At 41.3% G+C, this 27229-nt stretch overlaps 1 protein-coding gene across 2 annotated transcripts in view; it reads right to left on the reverse strand.

The window, feature by feature from the left end:
• The window catches only part of AFG3L2 (AFG3 like matrix AAA peptidase subunit 2), a 1447137-nt gene that overhangs the window by 506540 nt on the left and 913368 nt on the right, over window positions 1-27229 (reverse strand). For both annotated transcript variants that reach the window (XM_044067171.1, XM_044067172.1), the window contains one exon: window positions 8709-8862. In XM_044067171.1, coding sequence (XP_043923106.1) covers window positions 8709-8862 — 154 coding nt within the window. The remainder of the gene's footprint in view (window positions 1-8708; window positions 8863-27229) is intronic.

Below are 27229 nucleotides of genomic sequence, written 5' to 3' on the forward strand. Positions count from 1 at the left end.
TTGAACATTTTTTTTTTCTTTTTGTGGAACAGCGAATTTTTTCCCTTGGAAAAAAAATCGCTGTTCTAAGCATTCAAGATTGTAAGCTTTCGCTTACATGGGTTCGATAAATCATCGTTCGCTTTTTTAAGCATTCAATTATTTAACATAGACCCCAGGGATGCATATATAAATCTAGTGGTATGTGTATGCTATATATATATATATGTGTTATGTAGATATATGGGAAGAGACTGAGCTGTATGTTTTTCTCTCTCTCTCTCAATATATATATGTATATATATATATATATATATATATATATATATGTACACACACACACACACACATATATATATATATATATATATATATATACATATACAATAGTCACTTGAACAAACGTTTGTCATGCAGGTGCGAAGATGAATAAAGCAATTCAGTTCAAATAAAAGTCTCACAAATAAGAGCAGTTGATAATTGTATATCCAAGGTTTCAAAACGATCTCCTGTAAGACTTCTTAAGCTGTATATAAATCCCAAAAGCGATCCAAAGATGATATATCAACGTAAATATTCAATAAAATAGGATTTTAATTATTTGCAAATAGATAAGTAAGCGCTTTCACCAACAGGCTTTGTCAAACTTTAAACAGTCAAATGCACCATCACTACAAGTTTAAATAGTATACAGCCTACTCCTGATAGGTTAATTAAACAGGCAAATTATTCAATTAAGCTTTAAAGATGCACCAAGCACAAAAGGCATCTGTGTTCTTACATCTCACTAGTGAAGCTTATACATATATTCTAAACTGTTAACCAGTCCTGATCTATCAGTGTTCTAAGTACATACATATATACGTATAATACATAAAATATCTGTATATAGAAAATTTAGCATACTCAATAGACTAGCATCTAAAAACATGTTATAAATATACATATAATCATATGTTTATAATATATAAATACACATAAATATATACTAAAAACGCATTCCATTATGTTAGTAAACGTAGTAAATAATTACCTAAACTCTAAAATCATACCTTTTGAACACTCTGATAAGAATTCAGATAACATGAATTTCAGCCCAGTCAAAAATATATATATATATCGAACAGAATAAATATACTAATACACATATATAGCATATATACGCCAAAAAGATAAAATATATTGTCATGGATGAATATATTATGACAATTACCTAACTACAAAACAACAAAGCACTGGGTGTTACTACCTACCTTAATTCAAACTAGTTAATGGTGTGTGGGCTTCCTTAATCTCCTCTTACGTAATAGTGGTTGGATCTGCACTTTATCATTAAGCCCAGGAAACTTATCTGCTCTTAACCGTATAATCCAGCGCGTTTCACATTCCTGTAAATAGTTATCAACTTCACCCCCTCTAAGACCAGGTTTAATATGCTGTAATACTCTAAATCCAAAATAATGTGTAGCTCCCATGTTAATCACATGTTTAGCTAAAGCATAATTCAACGACCCTATCCGTATATGGTACAGATGATCTCTCATACGTTCTCTTAGCTGTCTATAAGTCTTACCTACGTAAAACGCAGGACACTGGACACACTTAGCTAAATAAACAACATGGGTACTCCTACAATCAGTTCTAGTTCTAAAATTATATTCAATGTGCGTTACCGGATGTACAAACTATCAATATACGCACACTGATTACAATTCTGGCATGGACGTGTGTTAAACACAGCAGTGTCATTAACAATCTTCTCCATAGTTGATTTATAACATAATTTACGCCTTAAATTAGGTTTATTCTTATATATAAATCTAGGAATGTCACCTACTAACTCATTTAATTCCTCATCTAACCTAATAATTTCCCAATGTTTTTCTATAATTCCTTCAATTTCCTTAACGTCCCTCGTATAGTATAGAGCCATTCCCATTTTTGTTTGTTCATTGTCTCTACTAAATGACGACTCAAACTCTCCGCTATATTGTTCAGAAAAGTACGGACGTGCCTTATTACCCCATCATCTCATTCACTGTAGCAATAGTTCTATCTATATCTCTGCTTCTATACTGTCTATCCAAAAGCCTGTTCTTCAAATCCAATACTTCCTGTACCCTGTGTTAGTGGGGTTTAGTCTCGAGGCCCTCATCAGTTGTCCCTTAATCACATTCCTAAACATGAAATCAGGGTGCATACTACGCCTATGTAAAAGTGTATTTCTATAACATGGTTTCCTATACACATTCGTGTTCAGTAGGCCACTATCTAACCTCATTATATTAACATCTAAAAAGGAAATACTGTTTAAGGAATAATTCAAAGTGAATTTAAGGAAATCTGTAAATTCATTCATTCTTTCCACATATATATATATTTGTATATACATAGAGATAGATATACCATCTATGGGAAAGAGAGAGAGTGACAGACGTATACGTATATGCATGTATAGACACATCTATATATATATCAGCTCATTTTGAACAAGGAGCAATAGAATTGCTCTCCAAGTGTAAGAGCACACAACTATCTGTACTCCAGTCCAGAATTCTGTGCGTTACAGACAAAGACATCTGTCCCTGTTTCTGCAGTACTGTACTTCATTCAAATTGTCCACGGCATTCTTCAGCTGTCTGACGTAATCAATATGTGAGAGAGGTTAATAATGTTACACCACATACAGACTGACAGTCTGTTACATAAAACAACATAATAATACCTCACATCCAAAAGATGTGGATACTTCTAGATTAGAAGCACCAACATCATCACGCATGCTAACTTCCCTAGTCCACTGAGCCACACAAGCTGCCTGACAAAGAGGGGCCATTCCTCACACAGTCAACAGCATAAATATGCATGTCATTATTCCTGCATTACATGAGACATACAATGTATGATCAATTTCTATGTCACTGCCTGGATTGCTGATAAACCATTGATGAGTTACTGTTAAAGCAGTTATATGGGAACATTGCTGTGTTGGGGGTAGGGGACCTACACCACATGTTCTGCTGGGATACACAGTAGCCCAAACATCATGTCACTGTATATTTCATGCATGAGGCCTAGTGAATATTAAAGGACACATGATAGTGGAATGGGTATCTCTAGTCCCATGTGGATGTTATTTCTGTCCAAATAGCCCACTATATTTACTTGCATAAATGTAGCAGATCCATACATACAATGCGATACAGCAATAATCCTTGCAAGTACTGTTCTAGGTTAGACACTTACTTTGCAAATGCAGCAGTTGATAGAACTGTAGTTCAGGGCCGACTCTGTCTGATGCAAGCAATACACAGCCAACACATGGATAGGTACAGGTTGTGTGGGTTGCCTGGCATCAATTTTAATTACTCTATGTGAGTAGGAGTAAGGTGTCAGTCCCTAAGTCCCTAGGTTGTCAGTGAATGTATTATGCGTTGTCTCTTAGCCAAAGCCATGGCATACTGGGCATGCCTACATTTGCCTACAGGGACATCATCAGGGTGTTCCTCCTCCGAGTCCTCCTGTGACTGTGGTGACCTAGGCACTGGTGGGGGGGGGGCTGTGTATCCTCACCCTTTGCTGATCCTATTGCAGCTGTTTCTGCAAGATCAGATTGTGTAGTATAGCACATACTGTGAATGTATATGCACATGTGGCTGAAGAGTACTGCAGGGCTCCACCAGACATATCTAGGTACAGGAACCATGGCTTCAGAAGCCCAAACACATGCTCTATGAAGTTCCTAGTTTGTGCATGTGCCTCTTTATGGCATTATTCTGTGGGTGGGGGTGCATTTTTAATGGGAGGCATCATCCACGGTTCCAGGGAGTAGCTAGCATCCTCCAGTAAATGGCTGTGTGGGATGTCCTCCCTAGCAAACATCTGGTACAGCTGTGATGTGCACCAGATATGAGAGTTGTGATAACTGCCAGGGCTCACAGCACACACATTCAGGATGATCCCCTGGGCATTGCACATGACCTGGCAGTTGATGGAGTAGTACACCCTTGTGGTTAATGTAGACTCTACCTTGCTCACCAGGTGATGCTTTGATGTGTACATAAGTGGAATCTATGACACCCAGTACTTCAGGGTAGTGTGCTACACAGTAGAACTGTTGTATATTTCTGGCCCTTGTCTTAGGGGACAGGGGAAAAGATATGTGCTCACTGACATGTGGCAGCACAGCATCCAGGAATTGGAGTATCCTGGATGCAGATGCCTGTGACATCTCCATTATGTCTCCAGTTGGTCTTTGGAAAGTACCTGTAGCTAGTATCCTAAGGGCTACACATACCTTTGCTTCCACTGGGATGGGTTCCCCTCTGTTGGCTCTGGGTCTGAGTTGAGGGCGGCACATCTCAGTGAGTTCTAGTAGTATGTCCCTGTCCACCCCATTGCACTGTACTATCTCCAGCTCATGTAGCTCCTGGAAGGTTACCATGGACCTGGACGCTCTTCTCCTTCTCTGCCTATGCCTATTGCCAGCAGCACTGACTTTAGTATCTAGCACATATAGATGTAGCAGACCTGCTGCAGCCCCTAGCATTATCTCAATTAAAGTTCCCAAGTCTGTACTGCAATGCTCCAGAGTATTGGGGGAAAATCAGAATGTAGGGTATATGCATACTTTATACAGGTCTGCTGTAGGTCCAGAATGTGTGATTGGCTAACTATGATGTATTTCACCTGCTTATAATATAATTATCATAATTTAATGGCCCTATTTTAGTGAGCGATGTGGTGTGCTGTGCACACCTCCCTGATGTCAGCCACATCCTGTGTAAACATCAACATGGTCTAAGAGGCTACATGAAGGGGATATAAGGACATGATTACTCCTTTCTGCTATTCAATACATCCACTTCCTTTGCATACATATCAGTGCTGACAGCCTGGAAACTACACACTTCATAGCCCTATGACCTTAGCAACAGCAGCAATGCCCCATTGTACAGACCCGACGCAAGGTCCTATGATACATTTCTGTCAAATATTATGAAATACTTTTTTTTCTATTTTTTTTTTTTAATTTTTCTATTAAGCATGCCTGCTTACTGCGGCTTGTAGCATAAACATGCAGAGATTATTAAAAAAATATTAATTTAACTTATTTCCTTCCTCTTTCTGACATCCACAATAACAGTTTTACTCATATGTTTATGTAGTATTACATTTTCAGGGGATTTATGTCCACATTTCTGCAGTTTTACATCCCTTTTTGTCTGTCTAGACTCCTGTACGTGGAATGTTTTGCATACACTGACAGAGTCATAACACAAACCTTTCTGCTTGTTAGATTGCTCAACCTGCCTCATTTGCATAAGATTCACCTGCTTATGAGATGATTTGCATGCTATGGAATTTTCTGTGTTTGCACGTGCATGCATGCACAACGCTCAGCAGTGCTTACTGAATCTAAAAATGCAGTGCCTACACACACACACACACACACACACACACACACACACACACACAAACATAAAATGTGTAGGCTTTATTGAATTCCCACCTATAAATATGGTTATTGCTGAAATAATTCATGTGTGGGTACATAATTTATGGCCGTTATATCTTTATTAACTTTATAACACAAAGACTTGAAACTCCATGGAAAAGTACACCACAGTGAATCTTTGTAAATTACATTCAGAACAGAATATACACCTGCCTTCAGGGTTTTAAATGTGCAGTTGGTTTTACCCACATAAAAACTTGCACATACCGCACATTTTCCCATATAGACTATGTTCTTAGTCTGACAGTCAACATAGGCTCTAGTTGTATAGCGTCTGCATGTCACAGGATGTTCAAAAAATTCATCAGATAGTATATAGCTGCATATGCTGCAGTGTCCACACCTGAATGTACCTGCCTTAGTAAAACAGGTACATATACTATCTGATGGATTTTTTGCCCATTTAAAACCTGAATTCAAGCACACTTGAGAGATATTAGAAACAAAGTATCCACCAATGCCTTAAGTAAACATATAATTTCAAATCCTGGACATGACTTTGATTTATGGCATTGCAACAGGTATACAGTAATCCAAGAGGAGGAAATATTAAGGAATTTACTGAGCTTGAAGAGAGTAAATGGATAGCCGATTTAAGGGCTGATAAACATCCAGGATTGAATGAGTTACTTCCTCTTAAGTCTATGTTAAGGAGGCATCACCTGAGGAGATGATTATGATTGGTTAATGCCCCCATTTAATGCTGCAATTACTGATTGAGACTAGATCTGAAGAAGGCTTTATGCTGAAAGCGCTCATCTAATTTTATTATTTTATCTTGTTTTTAACCTCTTGATATTAAAGACTTACACTCCAGCCGTGATATCACTTCTTTGGTTTGTTTTCTTATCTAATCACTTTGTCCTAAGAGTGATTTTACTGGTACTGCTGGTTTTGTTACCATCCATAGCATTAATGCTAAGAAAGATGAATAGAGTCACAAATTAATTCTTCACACAGCGTTTTGTATTAATTATCTGAAGATTAAGTTATGTTTTTGTTTTAATGTTTGATTCACGACTGACAGTATGAGTATCATACATAACTAAATTGTTAGAAAGTATGTAGTCTAAAGAATTGTATGATTTTAATCTGCTCAGTAGAATTTATTAGGTTTGCTATCTATGGCACAATGCTATCTGTTTGATAAAGTTAAATTAGAAGTTTACAAAGAAACAAACAAAAAAAAAATAGAAAGGAATTGATAAGATGCAGGAATTCCTTTATCAATGTCTTCAAAGTCAAATGCCAAAATCTACAACAAAAAGCAACCTGCACAATCCTGAAAATTTTTAATGGAAAACACCTCCGAACTGAACAACAAAGAACTTAGTAAATAGTCCAATAAAAGGTTTTTCCCTTCAGGTATATAAGGCAGCAGTTCCAGATCACCATTTTGTTTTATTTATTTAATGTTGGTTAACCAAGTAAATGGACAGGTTGATGACCCCTTTCAGTCGCAACCTGGGCCAATCGGGTACGTACAAAGTACAAAATTAATACACACTGTGAATACACATCTAAATAAGCACATTTTGTAAAGCACAAAAAGCATTAAATAAAACATGTAGTTCAAAAGTACAAATGATTTCAACAATTAGTAAAACAACCATTTGCAAAACAGAATAGTACAAAGCTCAATACTTAGCAGGTAAAGCAATAATTACACACAACAATATAATATAGCAGTGACATGAACAAAGAGCTAAGAAAGAAAAGAAGAAAATAAGAGAGAGATGGGTTTCAGTAAAGAAAGTTCAATGCAGGTTTTGAAAACATGATAATTACAGAATTTTACTCCAAACGGAACAAAAAAAAAAAGCTCAACTGATGTCACTGCACCTCATAATCATGAAAGACAGCACAAAAGGCCTATATACGAAATAAAATAGCACCTGATCTGCAAACTAAAAGAAAATGTACTACAGACCAAAAGTACATGGGGGGGGGGCATGCCCTGCATAATGAAAGAATCACACTTTAGGGAGATTACTGTCAGAATCCACCTATACTACATAATTACTAATAAATGATATGTAAATGCTGCACTATTTTTAATTAAATCTGGCATAGTCAATTCACCCTTTCTATATTTTCCTATGAGGAAAGGACAGAAGGAGTTGTCAGTTTGATGAGACAGACCCTAAGAGAAACTTTACAAATTACCCTTGGCATCCGCTGAAACAATGGTAGCCAGAAGTAGAGCAGCTGGAGAACAACTCTGGTACCACCTTCATTTTCACTTTTGGGAAGCGGTCTTCGATCTCAGAATGTATGACCCAAGAAGAGGATCAAGACAATCTGTAATCTCAGAGGACTTAATCTTTCTTATTAGAATAGGAATACCTGTAATCTCTTAGATCTGCACAAAAAGGTATTTCTGACACAGCTCCCTTGGTGGAAATATATCTAAACAGCAATTCAATAAGGTCACACCCATACATCTCAACCTCTTAGCTGAAAAAAATCCGGGTAAAGACAAAAATAACTGGGGGACAAAGGCCCAAAAATAGGGACGGATTTTAAACATTGCTCTTATAAACTTAGAAAGGTTACAGAATAAAAGGTTTTGCATCAGCATGCATTTTCTGAAGGATATGAAGTCTAAAACTTTAATGACTGTCATTATTTAGTGGCATCCATCTTCAATGATTTGCCAAAAAAATACAAATTTTATGAGAAACAGAGCAAAAATAACAGGTTAAAAATATGGACAATCTGCAAAAACCTAGACAGCTGAGAGGCATGGTCATCCCATTCCCATGTGGACATCTGATGCATCCTGATAAGAGGTGCAAGACAAAATGTCTTTTAGGAAGTTCAACTACTCACAGATGATGCATCAGTAAAGGCATTCAGACTGATGAGAGGCAGTTTCTGAAGAAACATGCACATGATGTGCCCATTTTGGCTCCGTTTAAAATTTTAGTTTCTGTTGCATCTGAGAGTTTTGGCTGTGATACCGAACAGGTAATAATGAATATTTTTTTAAATGATCACTTCTACACTTACATTTACAACAGAGCTTTCGGAAATATGGCAATTCTAGAGCTATAAGAATCCATGACTTTTCATCACTGGGACATGTTAAATGCAGCAAAAGAGAGTTAAAAGAAGAAACAAAAATAATTTCAAGAACAGGAAATAGAGATATGTTTTACATATAAGAAATAAAATTCTAAAAACCATGATTTGCATTCAAAATATTTACCATCCATTTCTACTAAAAGTTGATTGAGGGTGTTTTCTTGTTCACTTTGTCCTCCAAAGTTTCCTCGACCTCTCTTTCTTCCAACTGCATCTATCTCATCAATGAAAAGAATGCAGGGGGCATTTTTTCGGGCTAGAACAAATAAATCGCGAACCTAAAAACACAACAGTACCTGTTAGAGTTAGCTACATTTTTATTTAGACGTTGAATCATACTTTCAAAAAGTACAAGTAGTCACAATTGCCATGTCTCATGCATGATTTTAAAAGAAATTTTCCTGTACCTTGCCACATGTTCCCTGTAGATGACACAGGAGTGCAAGTTTGTATACAATTTAAAGTGTTTTCCATATCTCAATTGAATTCTGCTCTCCTTTTCCTCAGGCACTTTTAAAGTTCCCACCATGTCTCTCAACCTCATAGCACAAGAAATCTGGACAAAGCCTGACATAATGGGATCAAAGGCCCAAAAATAGGGATGGATTTTAAATAATGCTCTTATGAACTCAGGAAGTTGCTAGAATAGCAGGATTTGGATTTGCATGCATTTCTGAAAGATATGAAATTTTAAACTCAAAATATACATCATTATTTAGTGACTTCAACCCTGAGATCATCCCAGTGATTTGCCAGGAAACCACACATTTTATGAGGAAAAGACCAAAAATATGAGGTTAAAATCTGGACATTTGAGAGCTACAGCTTCTCCACAGACCACATTCTTAATCATCTTTCTATTTGGAATATTTTTTGTTGTCAGATCCTGAAAAACATCATGAACTTCTATCCATAGTTCTTTATGCCATTTTCTATCTGCCAGATCCAATCGCTTAAAGCTGTTTTGTCATCTCCACTGCATATTCACATAGAATATTGTTCAGCTCAAATCTAGCTGACCTAGGGACTATGCCCGGTTTCCTTAACTTTGTTTGTGCGTTTTTTTTTTCTGCCATGCCTGGCAAGGTTTACCTTTACATTATTATTGCACAAGGGCGAACCGCAAATATCCAAAAGGCAGTCTACAAAGTTTGCAAACGCCGAACAGAAAAAGGTATGAATGTTCAATTAACGAATGCCCAGTGAGTTTCTCTCATTGCACATTCGACATTCTGGGGCGGACTGCACTATAGTACGGATCGGGAAATGGTTCCTTTCCCCACTGTAGTGCGATCTTGGAGTTAGAATAATAAAGTAGGGGGTGTGTGGGTGGAGCAGCTCCCCACATGGGGGGTGCAGGGGGGCTTGCTCCCCTGCTTTACACTTTGTTGTTTTTCTTTTGTCGACATTAATGTTAGAAAAACAGCAAATCTGCTTTTCGATTTGCTGTTTTGCGAACATTAAGGTCCGTCGACATGTCCAGTTTCGTGGTTTAGAGTCACTCATATGAGCACTCGAACCAATGTGATTCACAGTTTCAAAGGTAAATCGCCTGGCAACTATTAGACCTCAGCCTGACTCTGACACAACTCATTAGTTCTCTTACCAGGATTTTTTTTAGATGAGATCAAGGCAAGAGCTATCTAGAGGTGGTCATCATTCAGGAGGCCATGCGGGGGCTTTATGCCCTCAATGACACATTCTGGCAATGAGGCATTTGTAATGGCCTAGCTCCCACCCCCGAGTGGGAAGGGGTATACAAATTGTTTCACTACAGAGACACACAATGCCTTCTTCAAGTGAATGCATGTTTCTGCATACCCTCACTGAAGGTTATCATTAGCCACTGGCTTGGTCAGGTTAGTGTCTGCCTCCTAGCCATGTGTTTCCAACGCCCCCCCCCCTTCATACTCCTCATAAAAAGCTGCTATTCTGTGCCACAATCAACTCCAAGTCTTATTTTTGCTTTCTGTATACAGTGCCCCATCTCTGACTGCAATGTATACAGTCAATGTGACTATCAATTATCGGCTATCTGGTGATATCCATGTACAAAGTCATCCTTTAGACTGTTAAGAATATTTGCTAACACTAGTAAACATCTATCAAGATAACTGACTGGTCAGTGTCCTACTTTATGTCACACACCAAGGCCACATTTGCTTATTATTCCAGCTGTTCTTTGACTACCAATTTTAGCATTTGAATCACCTATGGTGTTAGCAATATTTTTTTTTGTTGGTGGTGTTATATCCATAAGATGCTTCATATCATCATAACACTGGTTAACTTCATCCTCTTTGGCAATACATTTATTTATTTATTTTATTTATTTTACATTTGTTGACCAGGATAGTCCGATTGGATACATGTCCATTTTCAGCGGAGGCCCGGGGAGATAAGCTCCAAAGGAAGTAATACAGAGATAGAAACTTATATAGAACACACTAAAGTACATTAAATAACAGTCAAATTGCCACATGGAGTATAGGTTAGCTGTAATAGCATGCTTTACAGCTGAAAAGCTAGTTTACAACACAGTAGAATTACATTGACAATTAATTGCAAAAACAATTGTTAATATGATACAGGTGTACCAGTGTTACCAAGTATTTAATCAGGCCTGGCACAGGGGCAGCCAATGAGTCATGAAGTACTGCTTGAGGGCTTTCTTAAATTTAGAAAGGGTAGTGTTTATTGTAATGTCCGAAGGTAGTGAGTTCCAAGCTTTGCCTATAGAGTTGGCAAATGTGGAGTTCCCGGCTAAGTTGTTAGCTATAGTGGTTTGCACTACAATTCTATTGGATGATCTAAGTGATCTTTGGTTGGTGTGAGGACGGATGATATTTCTTAAAGCAAGGGTATTATCAGGCTGGTTAAGAATACATACTTAGTATGGTTACATAATAATAACCATAATACATGGTTACATACTTGTAGCATAAATATTTATCCCTATAGTGTTAAATGGCTTGCCTTAGAGTCTGACTGAGATCACTCAGATCATTCTATCAGTTTCTAATTTGTAACCATGCATTGATTTTGACACCCTGCTACTTGCTATAAAGACTACTCCATTTGTTTTGCATGCTTCTTGTCCACAATAAAATATATGCTAATCATCTCAGGTAAAGTTCCACCTGTACCGTTTTTTGGCAAAAAAAATACTGGAGTGGCGTGGATTGCTATTACTTTCTTCAAAGAAGAAACTCTAAAATACTATTACTTAATAAAAACTTTTGCAGTACAATTAGAAGACCACTGAAATCAATGTGAAATACCAACATATAAAACCACAGAAAAGTGACTAAATGTGGTAATATGGATTCTGCTGTGTGTCATATATGAAACAGCTTGTACTTTAAGACTAGGGAACTTGGTTTCTGAGACAGTACAATATGGAGTGTGTGTGTGTGTGCGTTTGTATAAATATATATAAAAATATATGTGTTTGTGTGTACGTCATACATTTATATATACATGTGTGTATCACACGTGCACACAATCACAGCAGTAGCAAGGGCAGGGCAAGGGGAGTTGTTGCCCTGGGCACAAGCTTTAGCATTAGTGCAAACTTGTTCCCAATCTGATTAACAGCTACTGTACTACGGCTACAGTAGTAAAGCATTTAAGCAGTTGTGTTTGCGGCTCCAGGTTCTTAAAATGACATTCAGTGTTGTTTTATGAACTGTGGAACACCTCCTTGCTATACTTCATGAAATAATGCAATGGATAGCATTGCTTGCTTTTAATTTCTTTTTGTTTAGTCCCTTTGCCCTCAACTCTGGTCTGGGGGCACCAAATACACACACACACACACACACACACACACACACACACAGACACACACACACACACAGACACAGACACAGACACACACACACACACACACACACACACACACACACACACACACACACACACACACACTATATCTGCTTGTGGGTATGACACCTCTCTTTAGAAATGTACTGCAGTTTCACTAAAGAGCAGATAGTGATAGTATTCTCTACAGCTTGTGGAATCCCAGCAGATGTTTGTTTTTTTAATACTGGACTTGCTCATCTGCATATTTCATTTACTGTGTGCAAGCTAACATCCTGGTACTCACAGTAAAATATTAGCATTGAAATACTAATGCACAGTTGTCTCTGAACTGCATGCAGGTCTTTTTTGCATGTAATGTGTATTGTCCTTTTAACTGTAAAACATCTGACAACCACTAGGAACAGTGTTTTCCAGGAGCCTTTTTCAACCTGTGGGTACTCAGATCCGACTCGGCCGCTTTTCCAGCATCTGATCCGAGCTCCAAGCTCCTCCCCTACCCATAATGTCCCTGTCTACCTCCTCCCTTCAGATCAAGTTTGCTGCTCACCTCAGCATCTCAATCTCATCTAAATTCTCATCTCATAACATGGATCTCCCTAATCAAGCAGGGTAGACAAAAGAAATACTCATATGGTGGCCATTCCTCATCTAACCAGACCATCACACAGCCTATACAAGACAGGAGGAAGGATGGTTGAAGACAAATAAAGAGCAAAAACTCAAATGGAATGTTATGGTGAGCACATAACTTCTTTATCTGAAGTTGTTGTCTTCATTTGCTCTTCAACCTGTGGGACAGAGTCCCCAGCTACAAAACACCTGGGAGGCCCTCATGGAAGGATATCTCGGAGCACAGCAGAGCCAAAGGATGCCCTGTTCCTGGATAAAATGTCCAACTTATAATGCCAGATGAAAGTGTGTGAAGAAGCCGAAGCAGCCGCAGAACAAATATCATCTAGAGAAACTCTAGACCAGAAGGCAACTGAAGTAGCCATAGATCTGGTGGAATGCACCTTAACCTGACCTGCGGAGTTAAACCTCTAGCTGAATACACCAGAGAAATGCACTGGAAAATCCAACGACAATGGTAATCTTTGACACTGGTTTCCCTAAAAAGGGCCTAGAATAGGAGATAAAAATTGGTCATACTTAAGAAATAACTTTGCCCTATGCAAGTAAAAACATAGCGGTCTGTGCACATCTAGCAAGTGGAGTTTGTACTCTTCCTTATTTTGAAAATTTGGAAAGAAAACTAGAAGATTAATCATTTGATTAATGTTGATTTCTGAATCTACTTTAGGAAGAAAGGCTGGATTAGAACACAGTGTCACCCTGTCTTTATGTAATACCAAATAGGGGGGCTTGATCGACAATGCTTGAAACTCCAATACCCTTTTGGCATATGTAATAGCAACCAAGAAAGCCATCTTCCAGGACAACAACTGTAAGTCTACTGTGCTGCAGGTTCAAAGGGAAGAGACCAAGGCTTGCAGAACTAGCGTGAGATCCTAAGGAGGCGTTGGGTCCTTAACCGGTGGCCGAACTAAGAAGGCACCTTTCAAAAAAGCTTTACAAAGCTTAGGAGAAGCTAGGGAAGCCATGTTGTTGCCTACATGAAAGTTTGATACAGCTGCCAGTTACACCTTGATCATAGAAGAACTGGCACCTTGCTGAAAAATACTTACTAAAAAATCTAAAAGCACTTGAACCGGAGCAGTGAATGGGTCTAGGTCATGTTCAGAGGCCCAAATAGAAAAACGTTTCCACTTACTGGAATAGACCTTCTTAGTAGAAGATTTGTGAGCCACCACCAAAATTCTTTTGACTGGTGAGGATAACCCAGGAGTCCTGACTATCATGGGAACTAGAGCAGCCAAGCAGGGAGCTTCAGACTGACCAGGTCTGGATGGGGAATCCCTGACAGATGGGAGATGCGATCTGGAATCAGATCTAATGTCCAGGGTGGACACACAACCTGAGACCACAGAGAGGGGAACCATACTTGGTGAGGCCAGAATGGGCAATGAGGATGACAGAGCTCCCCAGCCTGTGATCTTTCTGAAGAAATTTCAGTATGAGGGGCAGAGGAGGATAGGCATACAGAAGACCAGAGGGCCAAGCATGAACCATAGCGTCTCTGATGGCTTTCCCTGGTGGGGGATTCACAGCAAAAAACTCGCTGCAATTCGCACTGGAAGGAGAGATGAAGAATAGCAGCAAGCGTGGCCCCACTTGAGAAAGATCTGTTTTGCTACTGAAGGATTCAGAGACCACTCATAAGGCATCAGGATAGACCTGCTGAGCCTGTCGGCTAGAACGTTGGACCTCCCCGGATTGTACATTGCCAGCAGAAAATGGTTGGTGGAGATCGGCCACTCCAACACTTTCAGGGCCTCTCGACACAGGGGAGGGTAAGACCTGGTTACTCCCTGCTTGTTGATGTATCAGACTACAGACATGTCTGTCTGGATAGCAATGATTCCCAGGGGAAGATGGGCATGGAGAGCTTGCAATGCTAGGAGCACCGCCCTCATCTCCAGGACGTTGATATGCAATTGGGTCTGGTAGGGGGACCACGTACCTTGGACTGTCCTTCCCAAGCTGTGTCCCCCACTCTAGCAGGGAGAAGTCCATGGTCACCATGGCCAAAGGGGGAGGTGGAAGAAAGCTACGAACGTGGAGGAGATCCAAGGAATGGATCCACCACAAGAGTCCCTGTACACCTGAGATACTCGAATGGGGTGAGATAACGGAAGATCTAGGATGGACCACTGAACCACCAGGGTCCACTGAAGAGTGATCGTGGCCTCCATGGACCCCAATGTCCTTAACACCAATTATGCTGTCGGTAACTGAGCTTGAATGATACAGTGGACATTGTAGTTTGAGAGGCTGGATCCTTCATGAGGTTAGGAAGACCTTGGTTTGAAGAGTGTCCAACTGGGCTTAGATGAAATCTAGCACTTGAACCGGGGTCAGTAGGGATTTGCTGAGATTGATGGTTATGCCCAACTAAAGAGCTAAGTGTAGTAGGGAATCTCTTGCTTGGCAGAGTTGATGCCTGGAATGGGCAAGTAAGGAGCCAGTCATCCAGGTACGGGAAGTCGTGAAATCCCCGTAGTCTCAGGTGAGCCACTACCACTGCCATCACTTTAGTAAATGTCCTGGGGGCTGTGGTGAGACCAAAGGGGATCACTCTGAACTGGTAATGACTGGCCCCTAGCTGGAAGTGGAGAATCCTTTGAGAGTGCCTGCCCATCTTGACATAGTAGTACGTGTCCTGAAGGTCGACCAAGCACATCCAATAGTTCTCCTACAGAAAGGGCAGGATAGATTGAAGAGTGACCATCTGGATTTTGTTGTGGCAACTGACAGATTTAGGGTGGAAAGATCCAGAATGGGTCTCAAGTCCCCTGTTTTCTTTGACACCAAAAAGAATCTGGAATAAATGCCTAATCCAGTCTGGTCTAGGGGGACGGGTTGGATGACTTGCTTTTCTAGCAGCTTTGCAACTTCCAGTGCTGCTTCCTCCCTTTGCATGGGTGGATCATCTGGGAGGTGCTTGGGTGGAAGGGCTGATTGGTCAAAAGGGATAGAATCGCCTCTGGATATGATCTGCAACACCCAGCGATCATTTGTAATAGACTCCCAGGCCACTGGGTATAGAGAGAGGCATCCCCCGACTACCTCCAGAGCTGAGCAGCTGGGCAATCCTTCAGGGTTGCTGAGTGGGTCTGTCTGAGAAAGGCTCTTGAGACCCCTGATTCCTCAACCCCCTCTGCTTCAGGGGCGGCATCTATCGAATCTGCCCCTAGGGGGAAGGCAAGTCCTGAGCATCCTGGCAGTAGCTGTGAGACTTCCAGAACCAAATCTTCTTTGCTCCTCACTGATTCCTCGAAAAGGATCATTGGGGGTGGAAAAGTGGATCCTGATGGCAGACAGTTTTCCCATCCTTCTCATTCTGGTCAACAGTATCATGTACAGACTTTCCAAAGATAGTGGAACCTCCATATGGGGGCACTGGTACAGCACGCCTTAAAGGGTTCCGAAAATGCACAGTCAGAGAAAGGTGTGACACCTGATGGCAACGCCTGTCCCAGCAGCTCTAGCGGTGCCCTCAGTGGCATGAGAGAGAAGCCACACAGAGGTGTTATCAATCGACGTGAGGGTGGCCATGTGAGAAAACCTTCTGGTCCTCCTCCATCATGGATGCCGGGTAGACCCAGCAATCACCTTGACAAGGTCTCGCTGGAATCTAATCACGTGCCATAAAATTCAGCACACGTACTGAAAATGTGGCTGAAGCATACACCCGCTTCCCAAAGTGATCCATCATCCTGGACTCTTGGTCTGGCAGATGGACTGTGGAGCTCAGCTGCAACAAGCTCATTTCTTAGTGCCGCTGCCACTACCATGGCATCTACAGGGGATCCCTTGGCCAAGTGGGTCCTGTCTGTGGGAGCCCTCAAAACCTTGTTGCGGCATTTGGGGATTGGCTCCACTGTGTATGTTTCCTTCCATACCCAAGATGTAATTAGATCCAACAATGGATCCGCGGGAGTGAACACTCAGGATGTAGAGGGTCCTGCACCAAACGCCTCCAGGAACACCAATTCATCCGAGTTGGGTTACTGTGCAGACCCACCCCCCTCATTGACAAAGAATCTCCATGATGTTTGCAAAGGAGACATGCTTGAGGGGTGACTGGGGGGAACCCTACCCTTCCTCCAAATTGGTGTCCTCCATGAGGGACTCTGGCGGGGAGTCAATTTGCCTCCTTTTGCATGTATGTTTTCGATGTACCTCCTCAGGGGGAGTTTCTGGGGAAGACTCGAAAACATCTGGCTGTTCCCGTGTGGCAGTTTCCTGGGGCAGAGAGGTGGCAGGCGGTTTCTGAGGTAGCAGGATGGCGTAATCCATACCAGAAACAGAGGGAGCCAGGTCGGAGTCCGAAGAGAAGATAGTCAAGGGTCTGGATGGGATTGAGAGAACCCTCTCCACCACGTGAAAGGCAGAGGGTGAGCAGACCGTCTGAGAAGGAAGTACAGTCAGATCCGCCAACCTCTGGATCAACGGGGGATTTGGAGCCGAACCTCTAGGTGTCAAGACTCCGATTGGAAGGCTCTGCTGCAAAAGGCTCAGAGCATACACCTTCCCCTCGGATCTGGCGCCAAGGCTATGTCTGAGAGACGGACGGATCTGAGCTCATTGGATTCGACCCACTCCAGGTAATGGCCAGCATTGTGGTACAAGATACCATCGGCGCAGATCCCTTAACGCCAAAAGTCCTTGGAACCAAAGGCTCTGAAACCAGGGGTCAGATCGGAGGAGTAATTCATATGAACATGGACTGCATGCCCCCTGCTCCGGAGGGAGAGGGGGTGGGCACAAATCCTATCTGTATCTGAGTGCGGATAAGTTTCCACATCATCCTGTCCACCTCCATTTCGGAAAGGCTGTGTGTGGACCAGGATGAAGAAGCCACTAATACTGGCCTGGAAAGTCAGTGGGGAGAAGCCGGGGCCGGTGAACAGCTCCAAAGCTCCTCCGGCTCCAAGGAGAAATGAGGGGAACATAGCTGGGGAGACTCTGGTCACTGGGCAGAGAGAACATTGGTTGGGGGACAGGCAGAGGCCGACCAATCAGGGGATCGCTTCCTTGGCCTGTCCCGGTGTCTATGCTTGTCCCCGTCCCAGGGCTTTTTGGCAGGAGTTTGAGTCCCAGAGGCCGGGGTGGGGACAGAAGGAGAAGTAGTAGTTGGGGTACAAGAGGACTGGGCCCTGGAGGTAGGGGGGGGGCCTTTAACAATTAGCTTGTTCCTCCTGTCCATCAATGCACAGGGGTTGAAGCCCATGCAGATGGAACAGGAGCATTCGATGCAAGAAACCCCTAGACATACTACTCAGAGTGTGGCCATCAGCTGGGGAGAGCTTATGACACATTTCATACACTTTCTGAAACCTGGTTTGGGATTCTCTGACATAGGAGGCCCAACCAGAACCAACCTTACGCACACATACACACTAGACAGAAGGAAGATTAAGAAGAAGAAGGTTTTTTTTTTTTAAACCGAAGAAACAGCACAGGGTAGGGAAAAGATAGGAAGGAAGAAATTTAAGTAAAAAGGGGATAGAAATACACAAAAGCTAATCACTCACCCGAAGGAAGCTCAGAGCAGCAGATCACGATGCTTACGCTAATGTGGCAAATGAGATCTGAAGGGAGGAGGGAGACAGGGGCATTATGGGTAGGGGAGGAGCTTGGATCAGATGCTGGAAAAGAGGCCAAGTCGGATCCAAGTACCCACAGGTTGATGAGCAAATGAAGACAACAACTTCAGATTACACTTTAATATCTGTGTGGATGAATATTGGAAAGACTCCTGAACTATCTGCTCTATTAGGAAAGCAGAGTTGTGTACACTTACCATAAATTTAGATGTTCGAGTGTATTCACTGTTGTAGTCATCACATTTGGGTTATCTGCCTGCATGCAGCCTTCAGCCGGCCTGAATACCAGAGTCTTCGGATTTCTGCATCGTATGCTGTCTCTTCTTCCATGACGTCAGGTTGTCAGGGGTATAAAACATGCAGCCAACACCATTACATCAGTTTTTCTTGCCCCAGAGAGAGAAACAAGAAGGAAAGGTAGAGCCAGGAGAAGTCAGGGGGCTGGAGGGAGGGTAACCAGGACTGCAACACTGAATATACCGGAACATCTACATTTATGGTAAGTGTACACAACTGTACTATGTTCTTTGTGTTTCATTGTTGCGGTCATCACATTTGGGTTGATTCCCAAAGCTAAGGAAGGGAGGAGGATTTAAAGAGCATCAGGGCCAGCTATTAGGCCCTGCAAGGCCGCAGTGGCAAAACCAGCTCTGGATTTAGTGGTAATGCTTGGTGAAGGTATGTACAGAGCTCCAGGCAGCAGCTTCTAGGATGTCCCTGGTAGGGACTCCTCTGAGAAAGGCTGCAGAGGTAGATGCATAGGGACTCCTCTGAGAAAGGCTGCAAAGGTCCCTGGTGGAATGAGATCTTATCCCCTGTGGGGTAGTTTTTCCATGGTGCTTGTAGCAAAAGTGAATGCAATGGGCTATCCATTTGGAAATGGTTTGCTTTGAAATGGCCTTCCCCTCTGCCCCTGCAGCAAAGCCAAATAGCAGCTGTTCAGATTTTCTGAGAGGCTTAGTCCTGTCCAAATAAAATCTAAGTTGTCTGTGCACGTCCAGAGAGTGCAGTATTTGTTCCCCTTTGTTTTGTGGATTAGGGAAAAAAGTAGGCAAATGAATGGACTGATTTACGGCCACACTAGACACCACCTTCGGCATAAAGGAAGGACTGGTCTTGAGGGAAACCCTGCCCGCATGGAAGATAATGAAGGGTTCTACTGCCATTAGGGACTGTAATTCAGACACTCTTCTTGCTGAAGTGATGGCTAGAAGGAAGGCTGTTTTCCAAGAAAGGAATTTCAACTCTGCTGTTGCAGCTGGCTCAAAGGGGGGAGAGTAAGGTTTTTTCAATACAAAGCTAAGGTCCCAGGCTGGAGTGGAAGCTCTCCTGGGAGGTGTTAAATTTTTGGCCCCTCTAAGGAATTGTTTTAGGAGGGGGTGAGAGAAGAGGGGTGGCTCAGTATTATAATGTGCTGAAATGGCAGAGGCATGAATTTTAATTGACAAGAAGGATAGGCCCTTGTGGAGCATTTCTGTTACGTACTGAAGAATATGAGGTAAACTGGGCACCGTTGTGCCCATCCCCTGAGTCTGGCTCCAGGAAAAGTATCTTTTCCACTTTTCAGCATAGGATTTTCTAGTACTAGGCCTCCTTGCCTCCAGAATGACATCCAGCACCTGCTTACTGAGGGATGCTAAAGGAGAGCTCAAGGAATTGGCCAGGCTGCAAGGTTCAGGGTTTGAAGCTGAGGGTGCAGAATCTGGCCCGCCTGCTGTGACAGCAGGGAAGGGGTCTGAGGCAGGTGCCATGGTTGCAGCAGTGTCATACTGCGCAAGAGGGGGTACCAGTGCTGGCGTGGCCAGTCTGGTGCAATCAGTATTTTCCTTGGCTTGTCCTGTTTGATCTTTAGTAGAACCTTCGAGAGGAGAGGTAGAGGGGGAAAGGCATAAACAGAGAGGCTTTCCCAGGTAAAGGACAGGGCATCCACTTTCCAAGCTTGACTGTGGGGAGTTCTTGTGCAGAATGTGTCCAAATGATAGTTCTGAGGGGAGGCAAGTAAGTCTACCTCTGGAGTCCCCCATTTGTTCCTCAAGAGGTTGAATATTTTTGGTTCTAGTTTCCATTCGTGTGGGTCCATGAGATTTCTGCTTAAGTTGTCTGCCAGTGAATTTAGCTTGCCTGGCAGGAATTGAACTTGTAGGCGTACTTGGTAGCTCAAGGCTGTGTTCCATAGAGCCATGGCTAGTCTGCAGAGAGGGTACGAGTGGGTTCCCCCCTGCTTGTTTATGTACCACATAACTGTGGTGTTGTCTGTCTTTACCAATAGTTGTCCTGGAAGAATACTGTCTTTGAAGGCTGTCAGGGCATTCTGTACAGCTAACATTTCTTTTTGATTGATATGCAGGTGCATCTGTCTCGGGTTCCATTTGCCCTGAATGCACTGCCCTACCATGTGAGCCCCCCATGCATAGTCTGATACGTCTGTTGTTAGGGTTTGGGCGGCAGGGGGTACAGTGAAAGGGAGCCCCTTGTTGTGGTAGCAGGCTTCTGCCCACCAAAGGAACTCTGTCTTTATACAAGGAATGAGAGAAATAATTGATTACAGGTCCTGAGAATGTTGACACCATAGGCTTTTTGGATACCATTGTAGTTTCCTCATATGCGTCTTGCAAATGGAATTAATAGAATCTAAGAGGCCATGAACCCCAGGGCTTTCATTATTTTCCTTGCAGATAGCTGGGGTTTTGTGGCCAATAGTTTGAAGTAGGTTGTTAAATAAACTTGTTTCTCTGGAGTGAGGAATGCCATCTAGGAAGTTGTGTTCAAGCTTGCTCCCAGGAATACAATCTGTTGGCAGGGTACTAGGTGAGATTTCTTTTTGTTTATGGTGTACTCCAGTGAGGTTAGAAGTTTCTTTACGAATGCCAGGTTTTGTAATTGCAAGTCCTGCCTTTCTTCCTGAATCAGACAACTGCCCAAGTATGGGTAAATTTGAATATTTCTCTGCCTGCAAAATTAAATGGCTGGAGCTAGACACTTTGGGATTACCCTAGTTGCAGTAGATAAGCCACAGGGAAGTGCAGAGAACTGATAGTGCCTGGAACCTGCCCTGAAGCGTAGGTATTTCCTGCAAGATTCCCTTATTGGAATGTGCAGGTAAGCTTCCTTTAAGTCTAAGGTTGCCAGCCAGGCATCCTTGGCTATCATAGGAAGAAGCTGTTGAAGTGTTAGCATTTTGAATTTTGGAATTACCAGAAAGGTGTTAAGAATAGAGAGGTCTAGGATAGGACACCAGGAGTTGTCTTTTCTGGGTACCAGGAAATGTCTTGAATAAAAATGTTGTCCCCTTTGTTCTGCTGGGACAGGCTGAATAGCCCTGATACTGAAAAGAGAGAGAACCTGCTGTTGGGCCTCCGCCCATTGATTTAGGGGTAGGTCTGGCCAACCGTTTGGGATTGGTAATGTGTGGAAGTGGAATCTGTATCCTTGGGAAACTATGTTCACAACCCATTTGTCCTGGGTAATGAGTTCCCACTTTTTGCATGCAGAGCGAGCTTTCCTCCTAAGGGAGCAGGTAGTAGGGCAGGGCTTGGAAGGGTTAAGATTAAGTCATTGTGCCATTTTTCCATGGGGAGGTGGCTTACTACTCCCTGCTTTGGAAGTGGGAACCCCCCACTGCTTAGGTCTGTGCATAGCCTGAGACTGTAACTTAGTTGGTCTGCTGTTTCTGGGTTTGGACTGAGAAGGCCTGGAAGAGACTGGAAAGGACCAGTTCTTTGAAGGCCAATGCCTACTAAATCTGGGAAGCAGTACTTGTAGTTAATCTTTAACAGTTTGCATAGATTTAGCTTTTTCCTCCATCCTTTTGAGGATGACTTCTGCTTTGTTGCCAAAAAGGTGGTCTTGGTTTAAGGGAGCATCCAGTAACTTAGCTTTAACATGATCTGTCAAGTTTTGTTCCTTAAGCCAAGCATGCCTTCTAAGTACAGACTCAGTAACAGCAGCCCTGCAAGATGCTTCTAAAGTGTCAAAACCACATTGCAAAGTATGTTTAGCAACTTGTTCTGCAGAATGCATTAAATCCTGCAATTCTTTGTGTTTAGCACAGTCAGGAATCAACATAATTTTCTGTTTGAAATGCAAGTCTGTAGGCCTGAATACACCCTCAGAAGCCAGTGCCTGCACAGCAGCTCCAGACCCATCCAAGGTAGAGACATCCGCAGGTTCCATAGTCGAAGAAGCATCTCGCGGCATACCGGACTCCGAATGGGTCTGCGAATCTGAAGTAGTGGGTATCAGGGGCTGCGAAAGCACCTCACTGAGTACCGGCAGACTGGCGACTAGCTTAACGGAAGCGTCATCGGCAGTTTTGGACCTATGCGGTCTGTCTCAGTCTTTATCCTTACTTTTTTTGGAAGACCGGTAGTTGGATGGCTTGAAGCCATTTCGGAGTACTGAGACAGAGTACGAAAGTAATTGGCTGCAAAAATAGCCCGATGATGAATAGTTCAGGGATTGAACAAGGCACAAAAAAACGACAGCGAGGGATGTCGTGATTAGGGCCTAAACAGGGGATGCAGTACGAATGAAAATCTCTAGGAGGCATTTGCTTTCCACAGGTAAGACAATTGTTAACTTTTACTGACATCGGCTGGAGCAAGAAAAAGGATTCCCAAGGGGTACTTATCTTTTTTGAAGACTTCAGATCTGAAACTCGAAAACAAAAATTTCAGGAGTCGGCCGACCGGCACTTGCGAACTGCTTCGGGCACTGCACGGCAAGAAAGACTGATGTAATGGCGTCGGCTGCATGTTTTATACCACTGACGACTTGACGTCATGGAAGAAGAGACAGCATCTGACGCAGAAATCTGAAGACTCTGGTATTCAGGCCGGCTGAAGGCTACCTGTAGGCAGATAACCCAAAAGTGATGACTGCAACAGTGAAACACGAAGAACATTTTCAAAACCCACAATGATAAAGATTATACTTAAGAGAGCTTCAATGTAAAAGAAGCCTAATGTAAAGATCCATGGAGAAAGAATATGTCTTGTATAAATAAGTGAAAGCTGATAAATGCTGCCTTACAGAGGAATATGCAAATCTTCAAACAAATAGGTACTGAAAATAATCTGAAACATGAGCTATGAACACAAAAAGCATCTACACTGCTAACCTCTTCCATAACTAAAAATGATCGCCAATGGCTAAGCAGGAATGTCAAGCTGCAGTTTTCCTATCATCTTAAAATACATGAATAACTGCATCTGATAACAAACAAATGCCTGTTTGAAATTAAGCAGAAAGAAATTAATGTCGTCAAGCTAAGAAGAAATACCTTTCCCTTCTGCTGGGACAGCAAGGAATGGGAAAGAGGTTGTCTTCAGTGAAACTATCTTTAATACTAAGAGCATTCATTAGCTCCTCTGATGATCTAGGGCTAGAAGAATTAGGTAAGCCATATGTGGTTTTGTAGTGAGTACAATTTTTTGGCTTGGAGAGCTGTGAAAAGACATAAGGCAAACCCCTGTCTCCATGTATAAGAAAATGCATCTATCTTATGAGGATGGCACAACAATTCTGGAGATGAGCTCTGTCCTTGGATAAAAGTAGGTACAGGTGTGGATGACTCCAAAGTTACATGACAGTCCTAAAGACAGACAAGTTAAAAGTACAGCTTTCATTTGTATACTGAAGAGACAAGAGTAGTATTAAATTCTACAAACTCAGAACCACAGAGAAACCAAACACAAGTGGAAACAGTAGAACCAGCAGAGTATCAGTACACGCCAATAAGTTTCAAAACAGTTTATTAAGTGCTTTCGTCAGCACCATCACCTGACTTCTTCAGAATGAATGCATCACTAAACATCGAGATATTTATAGTGAAACAACTGTCACATGACAAAACTCGGACTTTTGACACATAACACAAAACAGACTGTATTTTAACCTAATCAACGTCAATAAATAACATTTCATACTTCTTAGTTAACAATGTAAAAAATGGATATGAATAAATAAATAAATACACAATTCATCCATGTTGATTTTAAAAAACACTCCCCCTCTTTTTAGAAACCATCCTAATGTTTAAATCTACTGACCAGCCACACTCCAAATCGTCCACTCCGCTCAGCCAACAAATCACTCCTCACTATTACCTCAGCAAATAATACAGCCGGCAAATCTCTCTTTTCACACACTATAGCTAAAACTTGGAATAATCTCCCCCCATCTGTGACTTCTGCAGCTAACACCACTCTATTCAAAAACTCCCTTAAGGTCCATCTTACAAGTTCTTGGCTCTGTCCATGTATTACATAGTCCACAATCTGTTACCTCTACAACCATCTCCTATCTCTCTTTTCATGCCCCAATAAGTATGTTTCCTCAAAATATTATCCATGGAAAACATGTACTTGTTAAAATCTGACTGTTGCTCTTTGCAAACTAAATGTACATATGCAAATATTTTTGATTGCAATTGTCTACTGTTTTAATTTCTTTTTGACTTCTTTCTAGAAACTACTAGTTTAATAGATACTACTTCCTACGCATTGTATTATATGTTTATTTCTGTAATGTGTTGTTCTAATGTAACTGGAGCTTGCCTCCGCTGTAAACGGACCTCGTCCAGTCGGACCATCCTAGTAAACAAAATTAAAATAAATAAATAAAATAAATAAATCAACCAAAAAAGGAACGTAATTTCAGAAAACTACTAATACTAACACTATCATTAAAGACAGGCGGTGTAGTGGCATTAAATTTAATTTGCCACCATAGTTCTTTAAAAATAAGTATTTCCTCCCATGGGCCACCCCGTGGATCTGGTGTAACTTTTTCAACAACTAAAAATTTAAAATGATGTCCAGGATACTGCAATACATGTTTATATAAGGCACTATTTCGGCTAGCAATTCTGATGGATGTATATACACTGTGCACAAAAACCACAAGCATGAGTACCCCTACCTTGCCGAAATTCAACATTATTAGTACTCTGCAATAATTCTTTAAAAGTCTTACCACTTCTAAAAATTACATTAGGCGATGCCCCCAACTTATCAATAATACCTCCTTGACTACTGAATATTATCCAATTCTTCCTCACTACATCAGTAATGGCAATGTCATCAATGGTAAAACTCATTACAAATGAGGACCTAGAAAAATCTAAAGGTTTCTGTTTATCAACCTCATTGTGCACAACTAAGGTACCATGACTACTCTGAGGGCAAACAAAGGTCTCACTCAGGAGTGGACTAAACACCTCTAATGCTCTCTTATTGTTAACTTCCTCCAAAGTTCTCACAATAAGTTTATTCGGATAACCCCTCGCTATCAACATTTCTTCCAAGATTTTACACTGAACTTGATCGTCCACCTCCCTACTTACCATGCGTGAAATATGGACAAACTGCCCTTTTACAAGGCCCTTCTTAACATGATCTGGGTGGCAACTAGTATAATGTAGCAAGCTATTACTATAGGTGGGCTTTCTATATAGATTACTAACCAGGCAATTATTTTCGGAATCTTTACTAACAAGGACATCCAAATAATTCATACTGTCCTTATTATAATTGTAAGTAAACTTAAGGAAGCCTGTAGTACTGTTAATAAAATCTAAAAATTCCTTCACATCATACTCATCTCCCTTCCATACAAAAAACAAATCTAATCAATATATCTCAAATATAAATTCCATAATCCTACAAAATAAGAATTAAAAAGAAATTTTCGTTCCCACATTAACATTATGATATTCTCAAAAATGGGGGCACAACATTAATTGTTAATTGTTTGAAAAAGTGTCCTTCAAAAAACACAAAGTTATTTTTGAGAACTAGTTCCATAAGGGTAACTAATACTCCAACATCATTATTGCTAAATCTATTGGAGTCAAATAAATATTCCTCGAACCATTCAAGCCCCAGTGTATGCGGAATGACACTGAATAAATTCACAACATCCACTGTCAAAAAAGAAACATCTTCCACTTCACCCAATCCATTTAATCTTTTCAGAAAACGCCACGAATCAATACAAAGATGTTGCTCATCTGTCAAAACAGACTTCAGTCTGAAATCAATATATTTACTTATGAAAAAAGTTTTTGAGCCCTCTACACTAACAATGGGTCTCATCGGGGGGTCATAAAGATTTTTATGAATCTTAGGGATACCGAAAATATTTGGTACCATAGGGTGATTGATACTCAAAAAATTATATACCTCCATGTCAATTTGGCCTTGGTCCACCAAATCCTTCAAGGCCAAATCTATTTTATGATGGGAAATATTAACAAAATTGTGTGACACTTCCTCATAAAGCATACCACCCCATAACATCGTATTCATTCTATTGTTGTAATCAGTTTTAGTCATTAAGACCACCCCTCCCCCTTTATCGGGCTTCATCACTCAATGTTTTATCAGATACTAATTTATTCAAGAACATTCTTTCATAAACATTGAGATTCCACATACTGTCGTCAACATTCTTATTTCTACTAATAGCTCTAAAATCAAACTCACACAGAGTTTCAAACAGACTTAGTACACAAAGTAATGGGGGATTCCATGTACTACTTCTACGTAAAACATTATCATTGAATGCTTCATTTCAAAACATTAAT

The sequence above is a fragment of the Protopterus annectens genome, chromosome 3.part1 (genome assembly GCF_019279795.1).
Source record: "Protopterus annectens isolate FY-2018-M chromosome 3.part1, PAN1.0, whole genome shotgun sequence".
In the NCBI taxonomy this organism is placed as follows: domain Eukaryota; kingdom Metazoa; phylum Chordata; order Ceratodontiformes; family Protopteridae; genus Protopterus; species Protopterus annectens.